The sequence below is a fragment of the Mauremys mutica genome, chromosome 8 (genome assembly GCF_020497125.1).
Source record: "Mauremys mutica isolate MM-2020 ecotype Southern chromosome 8, ASM2049712v1, whole genome shotgun sequence".
NCBI lineage: Eukaryota > Metazoa > Chordata > Testudines > Geoemydidae > Mauremys > Mauremys mutica.
Genome location: NC_059079.1, coordinates 75,906,366 through 75,923,631, shown reverse-complemented (window position 1 = coordinate 75,923,631; position 17,266 = coordinate 75,906,366). Strand labels below are relative to the sequence as shown.

At 52.8% G+C, this 17,266-nt stretch overlaps 1 protein-coding gene across 6 annotated transcripts in view; it reads left to right on the top strand.

Annotated features, from left to right (window-relative positions):
* CXXC5 (CXXC finger protein 5) overlaps window positions 1-17,266 on the top strand; it is a 100,382-nt gene that overhangs the window by 68,667 nt on the left and 14,449 nt on the right. For all 6 annotated transcript variants that reach the window (XM_045028199.1, XM_045028197.1, XM_045028202.1 and 3 more), the window contains exon 2: window positions 16,291-17,266. In XM_045028199.1, coding sequence (XP_044884134.1) covers window positions 16,478-17,266 — 789 coding nt within the window. In that variant the 5' untranslated portion in view covers window positions 16,291-16,477. The remainder of the gene's footprint in view (window positions 1-16,290) is intronic.

Genomic DNA, 17,266 nt, shown 5'->3' with positions numbered 1-17,266 from the left:
CTCTTGAGTTGTGACAAAATTCTAGTCCAGCTAATGGCAATGATGATTTGCCAGGAATCAGCAATGTGCTCAGTGCTGTACATGGTACAAATATCCACAGAGTCCACCCTAAAGCCTTTACAATTTAGGAGACAGCTTATAGTCTGAAAACTTAATAAGACAGTATTCTGACTGCGAGCCTGAAGATTGAAAACCCTCAGGACGAATTATCTCCTTGACTCGGCCTAGGGGAATTGTTAATATTACCACTGTGTGTTAAATGGACACAAGGTCTGTCTTGAAATTCCAAATGTTTATCCACCCATTTATGGGAGGGCTGAGACAAAGCTGGGGTCTTCACAGAAAATGTGCCTATGAAGAGAGGGCACCAGAGTTGATTGCCTCTGGCTCAGAATGGCTAGAGGTAACTTATCATTGCTACCTTTGCAGGTCTGGAAGGCTCCTGTAGAATCGGCAGTGGTGGTTGCTCATTTGGAGGATACTGGCTAGATACACACACCACTCAGGTTCTCATGGAACAGTGAATACGAAGAGACGTTTAGCCATGATACCTTTAGAATTGTCAGTTGCATCCTTCTCTGGATCTGTCTTGCTTCCAAGATGGGATTGGAGGAGAATGGAACCAGCCAGGGCAAGAGGAAAAACTGACAGGGAGCAATCGGTGTCTTTTCCCTGCTGGAGTCTGTGTGTTGAGCCGTAATCCAGTTAAATCAACTGCTGTCAAACAATAAGAAACAGTTTCACAAGTTCTACAAAATTCAGATCCCTCTTGGTCTTCAGATCAACGTTATAACGGACCCAGCAGTGTGGGGTTCATGCAGGTTGCTTTGCTCTGTTCCTCAGAACCTCTCTTTGCTTAGACTAACTGATATTTGTAATTAGAAGTCATAGCTAAGTTTTATTTTGCCTTCCTCACCTGGGAAAGAATGTGGGAGAGAAGCATTGTAATTCCAGCTTTGATTTTTGCCATACAAGTTGGACGTTTGGGAGCTGAGCTGTGAGCTGCGGAGCTGTTAACAGCTGCTTTGAAACTTCATCATCAAGAGCCAGAGTTTTCCCTTGGGCATGAAAGTGCAGCTTCCTTTGAAACCAATGTAGGCTGTATGCTCGGGTATTGGGGTACAGAGATGAAGAGATTTTAGTTGCAATCTTTATCATGGGTTCAGTTCCTTCTTTTGAGGCCTTGACTTAACAGCTTTGCCTTAGTACCGATAAGTCTTTTTGTAGGGGAAATGAATGCCCATTTTAGGCTACAAACTGAACACCCTATCCTCTCCGTTAGATTTGCAGCATGGTGGGCATGTGTTATTGGGCCTTTTGGATATATCCTTTCAATAAAGTAGCAGCCTTTCCATCCCTGAACTGGATTAAACCCATTCAGGCTGGAATGTCCACTCCTGTTATCCTGGACTGGTCCCATGTGCTGCAGCTTGTCTCCTGACGAAGGCACATCATGCTCGCATCACAGGCTCTCTGTAGAGTTTTGGATTCACCTTAAAATCTCAGTCTTCCAATACAAAGCCCTCAGTGAACTAGGGCTTCATTAATGCAGAGACCATAGCTATGCAACCTTCCAGGTGCGTGGGGACATTACAGTGGATGGAGACTCCTCCAGAGGCATGGGAACATTACAGCGGATAGAGGACAGGGTGATAGTCTCAGGAGTTGGGAGATGGACATTTTTGCCAAAGGGTCCTTGGTAGTGGAACTACCTACAACCTTTGCAAAGGCTTGTTCCCACCCAATAGAAGAAGCTAAAATCACACGCATGGCCTGCACAATTTTCCCTTCCCCTAATAAGGACCCCCTGCATGTCCCACAGGGAATGCTCCTAGCCAATGGAAGGATGAAAAACCAGTCCGTTCTAGGCCAGCAATGATTCTGAGAATTGCTGTATTTTATGCCATAGGACCGAGCACATTACAGACACCTTGATAGATAGACAGGTAGATAAACTGTGCGGCAGATTGCTGCGCTTTCAGAAGTGACGGACAGACAGAAATCCCACAGTGTACACAATTATGGACTTTTAGTTCCTCGTCTTGGAGATTGAAAAGAAGTCTGTTTTCCTTTGGCGTTCTGCTCATTCCTGTTAAGTATCAGACAATGCAAAGGCACAGAGCAGCCACTAATCAATGCACAACGGGAAACAGTTTCTCTGAAATCATCTAAAAAGCAGAACTTTTATTTTCTTTTTTTTTCCCTCTTGATCCTTGGGAGCATCTCAGCCTCAGCTTCTTTTGGGAGGCTTTTACTGCAGCTTTGACGCAGGGCTGAGAGAACAGAGGCTGCGGGAGGAAACTGATTTATTTAAAATTAAAGGAAAGTGGAAATTATTTTTCAAGACGAGTTTTAACACCTGAAGAGGCTGATTACTTCCCAGTTATGCTGGTCCCCGGACAGTGAAATAACACAGGAGTGATGGAAATCGCAGTCTGTCGTCTTTACATGCTTTACAAGGAGCTCAGCATTCTCTCTCTTGTCCCCCTCTCACTCTCTTACGAATAAATGATTTCTACAATCAGCAAGATCTTAGTCTGTCATTTGACAATTGCCGCATCTTAAAGTTCTGAGGCTTTTTGGAGGGAGAGAGATGAGCTGAGCCAGGGTGGGTTAGGGCCATTTTGTGGCTTGTTAGGATTTTCTGGTAATGATGTCCCCGGATGGCTTGGAAAGCTTGCATCTAAAAGCATGTACTGTATAGCTATGGCTTGAGCTAAACAGGCGGGAACAGACTCATCGACCTTTTATGTGGCTCAGCCACTAGAGTGGGACCAGGAGGCACACCATGCAAACACGGGTTCTGTTCTGACAAAGAAATCCAAGGTGGCAACTCTGTGCCTGGGTGCGGGAGGGAAGAAAGGGGCTGTTCTGGATTTCGAATGTGCCTTTATGGCTTCACGATATTTAAGTTCTGGGGTGTTTTGTGACTCAAGGAAGAGGAGCATTGGCCTAGGAGTCAGGACTCCTGGGGTCTCCTCCCAGCCCCAGCACTGTGGAAGCAGGTCATTTCCCGGCTCCGCGCCTCATCTGTACCATGGATAGAATAGTACTTGCTCCTCTTAGTAAAGTGCTTTAAGATCTACAGATCATCTCACTGCAGGAAGGATTCTTATTAGATTAAGTGTCTGATGGATATTCCATAGAGAGTTGTCCTCAGAGAATGCCGTAGCTCTGCTTTGGTGCCAGGACGGGAGGTTGTTGACTGGTATCTGGGGTAAACTCCAGGAAGATTTTGTTTGCTAAGCACTGCTGACCAGGCCATAAAAAGTCCGGTTGGCCCCAAGGTGGCAGGCTCCCTACACGGCTCTGTGCGGCTCCCTGGAAGTGGCAACATGTCGCTTTGGCACCTAGGTGGAGGGACAGCCATGGGGGCTTCGTGCGCTGCCCCTGCCCTGCCCTGAGCGCCGACTCCACAGCTCCGATTGGCTGAGAACCGCAGCCAATGGGAGCTGCAGGGGCAGCGCCTGTGGGCAGAGGCAGTGCGCAGAACCTCCTGGCCGCGACTCTGCCTAGGAGCCAGGGGACATGTCACAGTTTCTGGGGAGCCCCCCGAGGTAAGCGCCACTCGGAGTCTGCTCCCCGCACCTCACCCCTCCTCCCAAGCCCTGAGCTCCTTTCCGCACCGTCCTGGAGCTCGCACCCCGCACCACCTCCTGCACCCCAACCCCCTGCCCCAGCTTGGAACCCCCTCCCACACCCAAACTCCCTCCTGGAACCTGTACCCTGCACTCCCTCCTGAGCTCCCTCCCGGAGCCTGCACCCCAACCCACTGTCCCATCCCGGAGCCCCCTCCCACACCCTGAACCCCTCATTTCTGGCCCCATCCTGGAACTTGCACCTTTAGCCCAAATCCTTTACCCCCTCAGACACTCCAACCCCCTGCCTCAGCCTGGAGCCCCCTCCCATACTCTGAACCCCTCAGCTCCACCCCCAGCCCAGAGCCCACTCCTGCACCCCAAACCCTTTATCTCTGGCCCCACGCCAGAGCCCGTACCCCGAGCCGGAGCCCCCTCTCACATCCCAACCCACTGCCTCAGCCTGGAGCCCCCCCCACACTATGAACTCCTAATTTCTGGCCCAATCCCGGAGCCTGCACCCCGCAAGCTGGAGCCCTCAGCCCCTACCATACTCCAGCCCCCTGAGCCAGCCCAGTGAAAATGAGCGAGTGGGTGAGGGTGGGAGAGAGCAAGCGACAGAGGGAGGGGGGTTGGAGTGAGCGGGAGCGGGACCTCAGCACAGGGGTGGGGCCTCAAGAGAAGGGATGGAGCAAAGGTTTTCAGTTTTGTGCGATTAGAAAGTTGGCAACCCTACCACTAGGCCTGACTTCCCAAACCCCGGTCATGACACTTTGGATACGGAAAGTGACGTTGGATGGAAGTTTGGGGATGAGTGGAAAGCACTGTCATTTGGGCCATTCTAGCAGTGCCTGCCTTGGTCTTTACAGCCACGTGTGTATCTCGTGCCATGGGCAGCTCTCTGGATAAATGGCCCTTGAAGGTGAAGTCACAGAGTAGAAATAATAATATCTAGCTCTTTCCATCCACAGATCTCGAAGTGAGGTAGGTAGCGTTAGCTCCCTGGTACAGATACTGGCAGCACAGGCAGGGCAAGTGTCTCACCCCAGTCACATAGTCAGCTGAATGCCTTGTTCCCTGTGTCACGCCACTTCCCAGGTAATCCCTGCTGAGCAGTTTCATCTAGGGGTTGGATCAAGCCATGCTGTTGGGACAGTTCCACTGCGGGGTTCCAGCACCCCAAAGCTCGTGGGTGCTGGGTTCAGAGTTTTGATCTGGCCTATGGTAATGAGGAATTCCAGTCTGGTGTTGGGACCCCTCTCTGAGACTGGGGATGTTTGGAGCCAGGGTTTTGGTTTGGGCCCAGAAAGGCTGACCTCTAATAAGCAAGAGGGGATTGCCAACAGGGCTGGTTCCACTGATTGTGAATAAGATTGTAGTGATCCACGGCAAGATTCCCATTGACTGCATTGCCACTCTGCTCCGGGATATCCTCTCTGAAAGCCAGGTCGTCTGCAGGCTGGATGTGAGCTGGCTCTGAGCAGCTGTGCCTTGCCCTCTGCTCCTCCCTCTCGCTCCTGAGCGCCTTCCCGCTTCCTCCAAGGAAATTCTTATCTGGAGCCCACAACCGCACTGATCTATCATCACTGCTTAGCCAGCATTGCAGCAAGGAATGCCACCTCCGGGGCCAAGTTCATCCCTAGAGTGAACCCCGTGACTCTACTTCTCTAACAGAGCTGAGCCAGGCGTGGAGAGCTGCAGAGACCTACAGCCCCTGAAATGTTGCAGACCAGGGAGGTCTGTGGGGAGTCTCCAACCCCACCCCACCCTAGGTCTCCTCTCTCTGGCTGAGGAGGGGTTATCTGTGTACTGCAAGCCATAGACATGAGCACAGAGCAGCTCTGGATTGAGCTGCGCCCTCCCGTGTGCTTTGCAGCTATCCATGGCTGGAAGCGTACGGTCACCCCCACCAAGCAGCAGGTGGCTGTGGCCGTCCTTCATTTCTCACGAGCACAGGCTTAGGCAGCTCCTCTGGCTTCTGCAGTTTCTCGGGGGAGATTCCTCGACTCCCAGCAATAAGCAGCAGCTGTGGAGCTTGCAGCAGCACAATGATGGCTTGCCTGCATGTGGGAGCCCTGATCTTAAGGCACCGTGGGGTGGAAGGTGTGTGATGGGACATCTGAGAAGAAAGCACTAGCTGGAATCACACTGGGAGTAAGGGTGGGGGCTGGTCCGAGTGCTTTGAATCCAATATTGACAAGACAAAGGTGTAGGAACCCCCTAGGGCAGAGCATCCCTGGGACACATCCCTCCTGCACGGCTGTATGCGGTGGTGGTGAGTGCATCCGGAGAACCTGTCCCTAGGACTGGAGTAGGACCTGGAGTTGCCCCTTGCCTCTGGGCTGTATCCCACCCATTTCCAGAGGATACAGCAACAGAAAGCTCATGAAGCAGCGTCACCCCGTAACCACTGCAGCCACTCTGGCTCCCAGCAAAGTCCCTGGCCAGCCCCCGGCCCATTGATTTGTGTAGGAACATGTCCATGCCCTCGTTACTCAGGGCAGCTTCCACAGGGTGTGGGCACTAGAGAAGGGCAGGAGCAGTGGGGGGTGCAGAGGACAATGGGAAGAGGTAATGAAAGTCACGTGGGGGCAAGATCTGGGCATTGTGAGGATAGTGGCATGGCAATGAGGGAGATTTCATGGAGTGAGGGGTGGGGAGTATTGGAGCAGTTTGGGGGGGTAGGAGGTATTGGAGCAGTTTTGGGGCATGGGGGGTTTTGGAACAGATTTGGGGTGGGGGGTCAGGGATATTGCAGCAGTTTTGGGGGATGGGGTATTTGAGCAGTTTTGCGGGGGTGGAGAAAACATGCTTTGAGGTTTTTTGTTTCATCTGATGGTGAAGGAAAAAGGAACCAATGTGCAGGGCACCTGGTGGAACGGCTCCCTCTCTCCCTGGGGGCGGACTGCCAAGGGCTGGCACATCACCGTTAACGGCGGGGAGCCCCATCCGAGTGCTGCCCAGCCTGCGGTTTGTGTGGTTGCATTTTCGGGCTGTTTCTGTGATGGTGCTGTGGGCTCACAGCTCCCGCTCAGTCCTCTCTGGGTCATGCTGTGTCTTGGCGAAGGGTGGGTGGCCCCCTCAGTTAGGCAGCAAAACCTCCCGCAGGAAGTGCTCATTGTGCAGAGCCCGCACTTCCCTCCTGCCCCCTCTCAGCTGCAAGTAGCCGCCTCTCATTGATCTAGCGCAGAGTGCAGGGCTCCAGGATGGGATGCTGAGCTAGCACTGACTGGCCTCAAAATCAATCACCTCTGTGCTTCCTTCTGCCAGCTGCTTGCTCCTGGCTCTGTGGCCTAGGACCAGGCTCTGGGCTTGGCAGGATAATCTCAAGGGGTTTTAATAACTCATAAAGCTCTTACCCCCTCACCATAGACATGCTGAATCTTTGGAAGTTTGACAATGAAACCTGTTTCCTTATCAACCACCCTTTATCTTCATTACATACATGTTGGTTTGTTGTTGTAGGGTTGCTGGTCTGAGTGCTGGGGCTGTGTGCACTGGTTTGTTGTTGTAGGGTTGCCGGCCTGAGTGCTGGGGCTGTGTGCATTGGTTTGTTGTTGTAGGGTTGCTGGTCTGAGTGCTGGGGCTGTGTGCGCTGGTTTGTTGTTGTAGGGTTGCTGGTCTGAGTGCCTGGGCTGTGTGTGCTGGTTTGTTATTGTAGGGTTGCCGGCCTGAGTGCTGGGGCTATGTGCGCTGGTTTGTTATTGTAGGGTTGCCGGCCTGAGTGCTGGGGCTATGTGTGCTGGTTTGTTGTTGTAGGGTTGCCAGCCTGAGTGCTAGGCCCGTGTGCACTAGTTTGTTATTGTAGGGTTGCTGGTCTGAGTGCTGGGGCTGTGTGCGCTGGTTTGTTTTTGTAGGGTTGCCGGCCTGGGGCTGTGTGCGCTGGTTTGTTGTTGTAGGGTTGCAGGTCTGAGTGCTTGGGCTGTGTGCGCTGGTTTGTTATTGTAGGGTTGCCGACCTGAGTGCTGGGGCTGTGTGCACTGGTTTGTTATTGTAGGGTTGCCGACCTGAGTGCTGGGGCTGTGTGCACTGGTTTGTTATTGTAGGGTTGCCGACCTGAGTGCTGGGGCTGTATGAGCTGGTTTGTGGTCGTAGGGTTGCTGGATCACCAGCTGGCATGTTTGTAAGTTCCCCATGCTGGCTTTCAGACGTGGCTGGGAGCAGCTGTGCCCATGTGTCCCTGGGATCAGTGCACTGTCGCTCGCTGTTGCAGGGTTGCCCGTGGCTGGCTGGGTTATGTGCTGTGGCCGGCTACGTGGCTGGCTTGTTTGCTATTGCAGGATAATCTGGGGGGAAGCAGGGAGGACGGGGAGTGGGCAATAGAATAACAGCACCAAAGCATTGGGGCTAAAACAGGAACCCCAGGAGCTGCCTGACCTTTGCAAACAGCTCTAAATCTGATAGGGTCAATCTGGGGCCTCCTGACCTTGACAGCGTCCCCTTTAACCCTGGCTTCTTTCCAGCCTGCTAAGCTGCCCTGTATAAAGACCTGAATGAATGGGTGCGTCACATGACACTTAATGCTCTGGCTGAAACTAAGCACCTTCTGACGGAGCCCAGATGACACACTGTGCCAGGGGAACTGTCGGGGGGGGGGGGGGGATGGGCGGCAGGGGGGTCCATGTCTTCTTTCCTTATGGAGTTATTTGTTCATTGAGGTCCATTGTTGCAAAGAGAGGAGGAGGGTCGTTAAAAAAGCCAGCAACGAGGCACCGCGGAGTAAGAAAGGGGGTGCACTAGCCAGCACAGGGCAGCGACCATAGGAAAGCCACCGATGCTCCTTGGGGTTTGACATCCCCTCAGGAAGTGGGGATGGGGCCCCACAAAGTTGACACACACAGAGCGTGGCCTGTGCCTGGGCAGTTCCCAGCGCCTGCAGGGAATTCCATGGAGCTCCACCCACTTGGTTCTCTGCTGGATCGGCGCCATCAGCTTGAAAACTAGACCGTAGCCTGGAAAGTCCTGAGCCCCCTCCCTTCCTTTATCCAGCTGCCCCTCTCCTGCCCAGTGCCTGTGAGAGCCCTGCCCCCGAAACGCCCCTCGCCTCATCACAGCTCTCCTCTCACTGGCCGGAAAGACCGGACAGGGCTCCCTGTTGGCGCTGTAACTCAGATGGCCAGAGGAGTCGCTGCGGAGGCCCCTTTGTTTCCCAGACACACTCCTCAGTTAGGCTGCCAGCCTAAAGGCCAGTCTCTTGTGGTCGGCAAGCCAGCCGCCTCAGACACTTCTGCCGCTTACAGAGCCTGGACCAGCTTCCTGACTGCGACAAGAGCCACCATTGAGTTTGTTGCTGTCTTTGTTTTCCTCCCTCTCTTCTTTCTTTCTCCCTCCCCATCCTGGTTCATATATCTTCCCTTCCAATATCTTGCCTCTCCCTTTGTGGAATAGCCACTGCTGGGTGTATTTTTTTTAGCTCTAAGGGCTTACCTCCCCAGGAAAGCTCTTCTGGAAGATGGTAGGGTGTGGATTTCAAGTGGCATAGCTATTCCTGAATAGCTCCACGTGCGGACAAGCACTGAGGGTTGGTTTTGGTGCTGGGGGAGCAGAGGGAATGGGGCACTGGTCATGTGTGAGGTGTGGTCACATGTGAGAAGATGGGCAGCAGCAGGCGAACTGGGAGATGGGGAGGCTGTAGGGGAAGGAGCTGCAACAGTCAAGGCTGTAAACAACAGGGTCACCATCACTGATAACCTCAGGAGAAGTCAACTGATGCAAAGACCCTGAGACAGAGAGGTCCAGTCCTACCCATCTCAGACAGGCTGCACCACCATGGAGCTGACCAGGGCTAGACTGGATGCTCAGCTATCAGGGATAACGAAATCTGTCCCATCACAATCCACTCGGAAAAGCTAAATGGCCTACCAGAAGTCTCTCCCACCCTGCCATTATCTCCTCCAGCTGTTTTTACTGGATAAGAGGGACTTATTGTTCTTGCTCCAACGAGTTACCTGTAGGTAACCACCTCTCCTTCTCCACAGGTTTCATCTGTATTGATCATTGCAGTGTCTTCTGACACAAAGGGCCCTCCAAGAAGTGCCCATCAAGAAAGCGGGTAGCAAAGGGGGTTGCCTCACTGAGCCATGCATGCATTACACCAGGGGTAGGCAACCTATGACACGGCACGCAAGCTGATTTTCAGAGGCACTCACACTGCCCGGGTCCTGGCCACCGGTCCAGGGGGCTCTGCATTTTAATTTAATTTTAAATGAAGCTTCTTAAACATTTTAAAAACCTTATTTACTTTACATACAACAATAGTTTAGTTATATATTATAGACGTATAGAAAGAGACCTTCTAAAAACGTTAAAATGTATTACTGGCACGCAAAACCTTAAATTAGAGTGAATAAATGAAGACTCGACACACCACTTCTGAAAGGTTGCCGACCCCTGGATTACACTTAACACGAGAGCCAAATGGGGTCAGATGAAACCTGCTTAGCAGATACAAGTGGGCCCGCTGAAGTGGGCATGCACATGCGCATACCCATACATGCACATACACATGAGATGTGGCCATTGTCTTTGACTGGGAGCCGGATTCTCACTCCCCTATGTGATCTCACAACAGCTCAGATGCCAGTAAACCCCCTCCAATCTAGCCGTCCTTTGTAAAACCATTTATGATGAGCACCTAAAATCATTCCCCTAATGTCATACTTTGTAATAACCATCCCTTATCAAAAGATATTGTGGTATTGTCCTGGGACTGATGGGCTCACTGACGTCAGGGTTACGCTAGTGTAGCTCCATTTATTTGTGTGGAGTTACTTCTCATTCACACCTGTATTATTAAGATCAGATCACTGCTGTTAGCCATAGTGCAAAGATTTTCAACCTGTGGTCCAGGGACCCCTGGGATCCGCAGACGATATCTAAGATGTCCAAAGGGGTCGGCATCTCCATTTGAAAGTTTTTAGGGGTCCGCAAATGAAAAAAGGTTGAAAACCACTGCTGTAGTATTTGGGCCATTACCGCTGCCCATGAGAGAGGATCTGCCTTTGTAAATAACTGATGGAGACACATACTGACCAGCGGGTAGCTATACAGAGACATACAAGACTGACAAGAATGGGAGCTGTTAAGGTGCTGGCTGGAATAGTGTTTTTTGATTATGCTGACATGACATGACATGGTAATGAGTGTCGGTCAATAAGCTGTATTCAGTGACCTAGAGATGCAAGGTTCCATATCCTATAATCAACCCTTCCCCACAGGGCATCCATTTCATTCTTTGAATGTACAATATTTACCGTGATTGGTCTGAACTACAGAAACTTGAGATCTCTATTTTCACATAGGTGTCTTCCCTTTCCACGATGAACGTTCTAACCCTGACACTTCCTAGCAAACAAAACTTTGAGGTACAATTCAGAGGAAACATCAGGAGCGCCAAAAGGTGCCCTAGCAAAGTCGTTTACAACTGAAACTTCCAGCGATTGCAAATGTGAGCTGAGCATGCCAGTAAAACCAGGCCTGAATCAGTGCTCTGCACAAGCCCTGCAGATTTCCATCTAGGCAGCATGTCTGTGGCCATGAGCAGGCTTCCCGAATGTGGACACAAGAAAGAACATCTTGGGTTTTCCTTTTCCTTTACTACATTAGGCCTGTTGAGATCAGAATCCCCAAACTGAGTTTAATGACAAGTTCCTAAAACCCACATTCCTGATTGTGCAGAGTTGTTAATAATCCTGTCTCGCTGTTAGCCCTCAAGTCCCAGCCAAATTGCAAGCTGGGTAATTACATTCTACCTCCCTACGTTACCTCTCCAGCTCCAAGTGCAGGTGGGGCTCATGCTCGCTTCTGGGGCCAAACTGTTGCACAGTGTTGCAACACCTGCCACTTTCCACCCCAGAGGTGGCTGCCTATAGAGAAGAAGCTGCTTAATTGGAGCAGCCTGCTGGACAGCCTGTTATCCCAATTACGGAGCCGTCCTAATTATCCGAAGACATCCCGCTTCTAAGCTCAGCAGGGGTTGTAGCCACCGGATTGCATGAGCTCTGAAGCGCCTAAGCTCCACGCCTGTTCCTGGGGAGCTCAGAAGCCCAGCAGGAACTGGGGGTGCTGGGGGAGCAATCCATTTTGTATTCAGTGGGAGCATCTGCCTCCCAGATAAACAGCGGCGCTGTCAGCCAGCACTGCTCACTGGGAGGAAATCAGCTCCATTGGCTGTAGAAGTCCTGACTGCCTGTCAGAACTGGCGTGTGCTGCATGTAGACACATCTGTATATTGAATACAGCTTCTATGGGCCAAATCAGCTCAGGCAAGTAAGGGCTGTAGCAGGCCCTGGATGCTTCCAAGCAAGGACGGTTGTGCTGCATAGGCAGGGAACGGGTGCAGAGAGACTGACATGGGTGCTGTGGCAGCCTCCTCAAATTACCCCAGGGGGCAGGGGAAAGATCTGGGGCTAATGCCGATCTGCGGCGATGTGGATGCCATCCACCTCCTGTGTTTGCCAGGGGTGCCACTCTCACTTTGCAGAGTCCCCTGTGCAAGGCCTGTTTACGTGGGGTTTGCAATTGGGGGAAGAAGATCTGAGCTGCCAGTCTGCCAGTTCTTTGGGCATCTTTAGGGTGAAGGGCCCTGTATAACTGTTCCGTGGGGCCAGCGTCATGGGGCTTGATCTTTGCATGTAGCCCTTAGCACTGATTCACCGAGGCCATAAGTGGCTCTGCACCCCCTTGCGCCCATGCTGGATTTGTCTGTCCCTGTTTGGCTGCGCTCGCCACGTTGGCTTCTGTTTCCAGTGTGATGGCCAGACTGCTCCTGGTGTGTTGATTTGTGCGGGGGGTTGCCACTGCTTGCTCCCAGTAAGCCCTGTTTATGACCCCCAGGCTGCAAGGATGCATGGATGCACTTGAAATTGTAACACATGAGAGCTGAAGAAGGGTAGGAATATTTCTCTCATCAGTCAATCCATTTCCCTTACCTGGCTGAGCTGGGAGATCTTCCCTTTCCTCCAATGTGGTCTCCCGGCACGCTGATCCTGCCATGAGGAGATACCCCCCTGTGCCTCTGCTCATCCCCCTGTCCCATGGGGTATCTGTAGAGGCTGCCACAGCACCCAGCTCATGCTGGTCTCTCTGCACCCTCTCTCTGCCTGTGCAGCAGAACCGTCCCTGTTTGGGCGCATCCAAGCCTCCCACGGCCCTTTCCAGACCCAGCTGATCGGGGCCCTGAGAATGTCGAGCTTGGATGAGAGTTACAGGCTGGGTGCTAGCCGCTCAGCATGTAGGTGTGCAAAACAAGTGTGACTTCCACACCAAGGGGGTGGTGGAGGGAGGGGCAGCAGGAAAAGCAGTAACAGGAGGGCGTAAGATAAGGAGGCTGGGTGACTTTATCTCACATCCTCTTGTTAGATGCTTTTCCTGCTTTGCTCCCCTCTGGGCCCCTGGCATGCCAGTTACAGGCGTTTTTGCAATAAAGGTGCGACACCCCAGAGTGCTGCTGGAGAGAGACTTGCCTGGGACCCACTGACTCCAGCAGGGGCGGTTATGGCTTTGCACGCTGACTCAGTGCCAGCTTGGTGCAAGATACCCTACTTCAGCCCTTACGTGCATCCTCTCACTGTCTTTTATGTCACTGCTGACTTTGGCCTATAGATTTCCATGGGAGCTGCACCAGTTTACCTGAGCTGGTCCTGTCATTGCTGCAGCAGTGCTAATATCCTACACCTCAGCCGTCTCCATATCTCAGGCCCACCCCTTCCAGCTAGCCAGGATCCCCCTCCCATTTACTAACATGGGGGGAGGGGACAGGGCAGTCACAATGCCCTGACCCCTGGTTGTGACCTCCAAGCTGAAAGGCTGCATAGCTGCACATTACATTACAACATGCAAGCACTGAAGAAAGGGATAATAGTACAGTGGTAGGAACATTTCTCTTATGAGTCAAGGCATTTCTCTTATTAGGGTGAGATGGGAACTTTTCCCTTTCCTCCAGTATGGTCTCCCGGCGCACTGATCTTGCCAGTTTCACTTAAGAGCTGGTACCGCCGTGTCTGGGTGACTGTCCATTGGCAGAGAGGTCATGTAATGTGGGAAGACTGTATGATCCTGTATTTGCAAGCCTCTTCCCTTTAATTACAGCAGGCCCGCAGAGAGCCTGTAGCTGGGTCAGGCCATGCAGTCGTATTGAATAAGACGTTCACTGCAGAACACCTAGAAGAAAGGGAGGAATGACGGATAGACAAGAGCAGGGAGAAGCGTGCCAATGAGATAACGCAGCTGTCACTCTTGGCGCTGGGAATAATCAGGGCTTGTTGGTTTAAGGCAGATGAGACGCCGCATTGTGACGCCAAATGGGCCAGGCTGGGCAGTGGTGGGGGGGCATTGTCAGAGCAGGGGCGTTAGCCACCAGTGCGCCTGGGTGGGCCATGGCCCATCCACTTAGCATCCATGCCCACCCCTGCAGCCCCGGCTCTGCTCCGGCCCCAGTGCTTACCCTGCTCCGCCCAGAACTCCATCTGGGGAGTGGAGTCGGCGTGCAGGGACTTACCCCCTCCGCCTGCCTGGCGCTCCATCCGGGGAGCAGAGTCAGGGCGCAGGGGATTGGCCACTGGAGCACCGAGCAGGTGGGGCTGAGCGGGGCAAGCCTCTGTGCCCCAAACCCACTCCCCGGGTGCGTGCCTGGGCCCCAGGGGGCCCCTGGCCAGTGTGTCCATTGCCCCATGCAAGGCCAGCTGGGGAGGGTGGGCGGGAAGCAGCCCCGATCCCTCCTGTTCCCTTTCCCCTGCCCCCTGTCATTGCCCACTCACCCCAAATCAGGGCCCATCCAAGTGTCCCGTCCTGCTACGCCACTGTTTCCGAACAGCTGGGCAGGAGGTCATCATGGCCCTTGGGCACCACAGGTCGGTTCTGATCGGCCAGTGTGGATAAAGTGCTGTCGGTGGGAGCTGCTGGGCCTGTCCAGTGGCTGAGGCCCCTGAGGAGGGCCATGGCCTTCCTCCAGCTCAGGAAGTGACAGCCCGGTGGCCCTGCAGCCGGCTTGGTGGGTGGTATGTGGACTTGATGCCCCTAAGCTTTTCTCATCTAAAGTCTGATTACTCTGGCTTTGTGCCTGTTGAGTGTGGGGGGCAAACTTTGCACTAATGAGTCTCCCTGCAGCCAAGTTGGGCCCTGACTTCCCTGTTTGCGGGAGCACGTTGGGCCTGCGGAATTCGCACCAGCACATTTACCCCCCTGTAGAATGGGTTGTGGGCACAGGTCTGAGCGGCTCCTCATCCCACTCGCCTCCAGCTGGGCGCCCAGCGGGCGAGTGCTCTGACTTGTGCCCGCTGCGGTATTGCAGCGACCCAGACACGGGCACTACCCAGGGGAGGCCCCCCTTCAGGAAACATACCCGGGCACTCAATGCTGAGGGTAGCAGTACCAGGACCTCCTTACACAGCAAGGAGGAACGCAGCTGGAGTCTGTGGGGCTACTCTGGTGTAGGTGAGATCAGAATCAGGCCCATGTGGCCATAGGAAGCTTCTCAGATTGGCTTTGCTGTCTGCAGACTCGTTCACTATAGCAGCGTTTTCAAACTGCATAGCATCGTGACCCACTTCTGACAACAAAAATTACTACAAGACCCCAGGAGGGGGGACTGAAGTCTGAGCCTGCCCAAGCCCCTGGGTGTGGGGCCAAAGCCCTGCTGTGCTGGGCAGGGAGCCTGTAATCTGGGCCCCAGCACCCAGGGCTGAAGCCCTGGGCCCCAGCAAGTCTAACACCCGCCCTGGTGACCCCACAGTTTGAAGACCACTTCACTAGAGGGATTACACCAGCCCAGTGTAGGCCAAACCTCTGGGGTCTGCTATACAGCACGGAGAGGGACGTTCTCATCACGGGACGGTCTCATCACTTTCCTCTCTGACTCCCAAGGCAAGCATTCATTCTTAAAAAAAAGAAGCAGCAGCAGCAATCCCCCCGGCAGCTCCAGGAACTCTTCGAGCAGCAGCAGCGCTTGGGCAGTGATTGAGGACACGAGAGGGAGTCAGGCCAGAAACACAGACTGACCCATTTAGTCGCTGCCTGAGCTGGGTGAGACAAGGGAAAATGAATCCGCATAAATGGGGAAAACAGATTAGATTGCCGGGGCCTGGTTCTCTTCTCACACCAGCTGTACCCTAGTGCAATGCCATTGGGCCAGTCCCTGGCTCTGATCCGGCAACCTCAAGCCCAGCATTAAGAGAAATCTGTCTGCCTGGTTATGTGGCTAGGAAAAAGAGGGCATGGACAAGATGCCACTGTGTCTGACTGATCCTCAGCTGCAGGGACAGCTGCTGGGGATATGGGAAGGAAATAGATTCAGCGGTGCTCTAGGGACCAGGTTAGCAGCCTCAGAATCAGGGCAGCACAAAGGTGACTTAACACCACCTTTCCTCACTTCACGGACCCGTGCTGAACACAGCTCAGCTGGAGCAGAGGGTCTGGGCTGCTGGCTTTGGTGGGGTTCCTGCTCATTTCCCCCAGCGGGAAAGGGGGAATCAAATCCTTGGAGCATTAGCAGTGCAGGGCGCTGCTTGTCAGCCAGGCCAGGCCTTTCCTTTGAAATCCATAATGGTGACCCTTTAAACGTAACAGTGTAGAATAACTGATCCCAGTCTAGGTCTGTGCACTGTCGGTTCATTGTTAGTGGAGCTGAGGCTTTCATTGCAGGGAGCTGGAGAGTGGCTTTGGAAAGCACGGTCGCTTGTGCCACTGCTAACTGTCTATTGTTTTCTACTTCCAGAGCCGTATGTTTTGTACCATTCCCGCAGACGATGTCCCTGCACTGACGTTGCCCTGAAGACTCCTGCAGCAGCGTTGGAAGGATTCCCCCGTTGATTATAATTATTTCAGTTTTTGGTGGTTGGTTGTTTAGTTGCTGCGGCGAGTGGGGTTTGGTTTTTTGGTTTGGTTCTGGTTTTTTTAACACCATGTCTAATTCGGGCGCCCCTCAAGATGCTGGTAACAAGCCCAACGTGTTGGACAGAAATAACCAAGAGGACTCGCAACCCCCCGTCAACTCCGAGAGGAGGAACAAAAGTGGGATCATAAGTGAACCTTTGAATAAAAGTCTTAAGAAATCGCGTCCGCTCTCCCACTACTCCACCTTCAGCAGCAGCAGCTTGGTAAACGAACATTCAGAGAAAGGAACCTCCTTAGCTAATGGCAATGAAGCAACTGTGGATAAAAGTCACTCTACCTCAAAGCACAAAAACATCTCTAGTATGCTGAGCAAATCAGACAGGGCGTCAGAAATCTCATCAGAAGGACAGATCAGCCTACAACAGTTTGCTCAGTCTACAGATATGCTCAAAAGAGTGGTACAGGAGCACATTCCTTTACCAAATGACCACGGAACTGGTATCTCTGATATGGAAGCGGTCTCAGCTGCAGAGACAATGAACAGCCCATCTGATTTTCCTTACCTGGGGGCTTTTCCCATAAACCCAGGCCTTTTCATTATGACCCCTGCTGGCGTGTTTCTGGCAGAGAGCGCGCTCCATATGGCTGGCTTGGCAGAGTACCCAATGCAGAATGAATTGGCATCTGCCATCAATTCTGGGAAAAAGAAACGGAAAAGATGTGGCATGTGCCCTCCGTGCCGAAGACGGATAAACTGCGAGCAGTGCAGCAGTTGTAGGAATCGCAAAACTGGCCACCAGATTTGCAAATTCCGAAAATGTGAGGAACTCAAAAAGAAGCCGTCTGCAGCGCTGGAG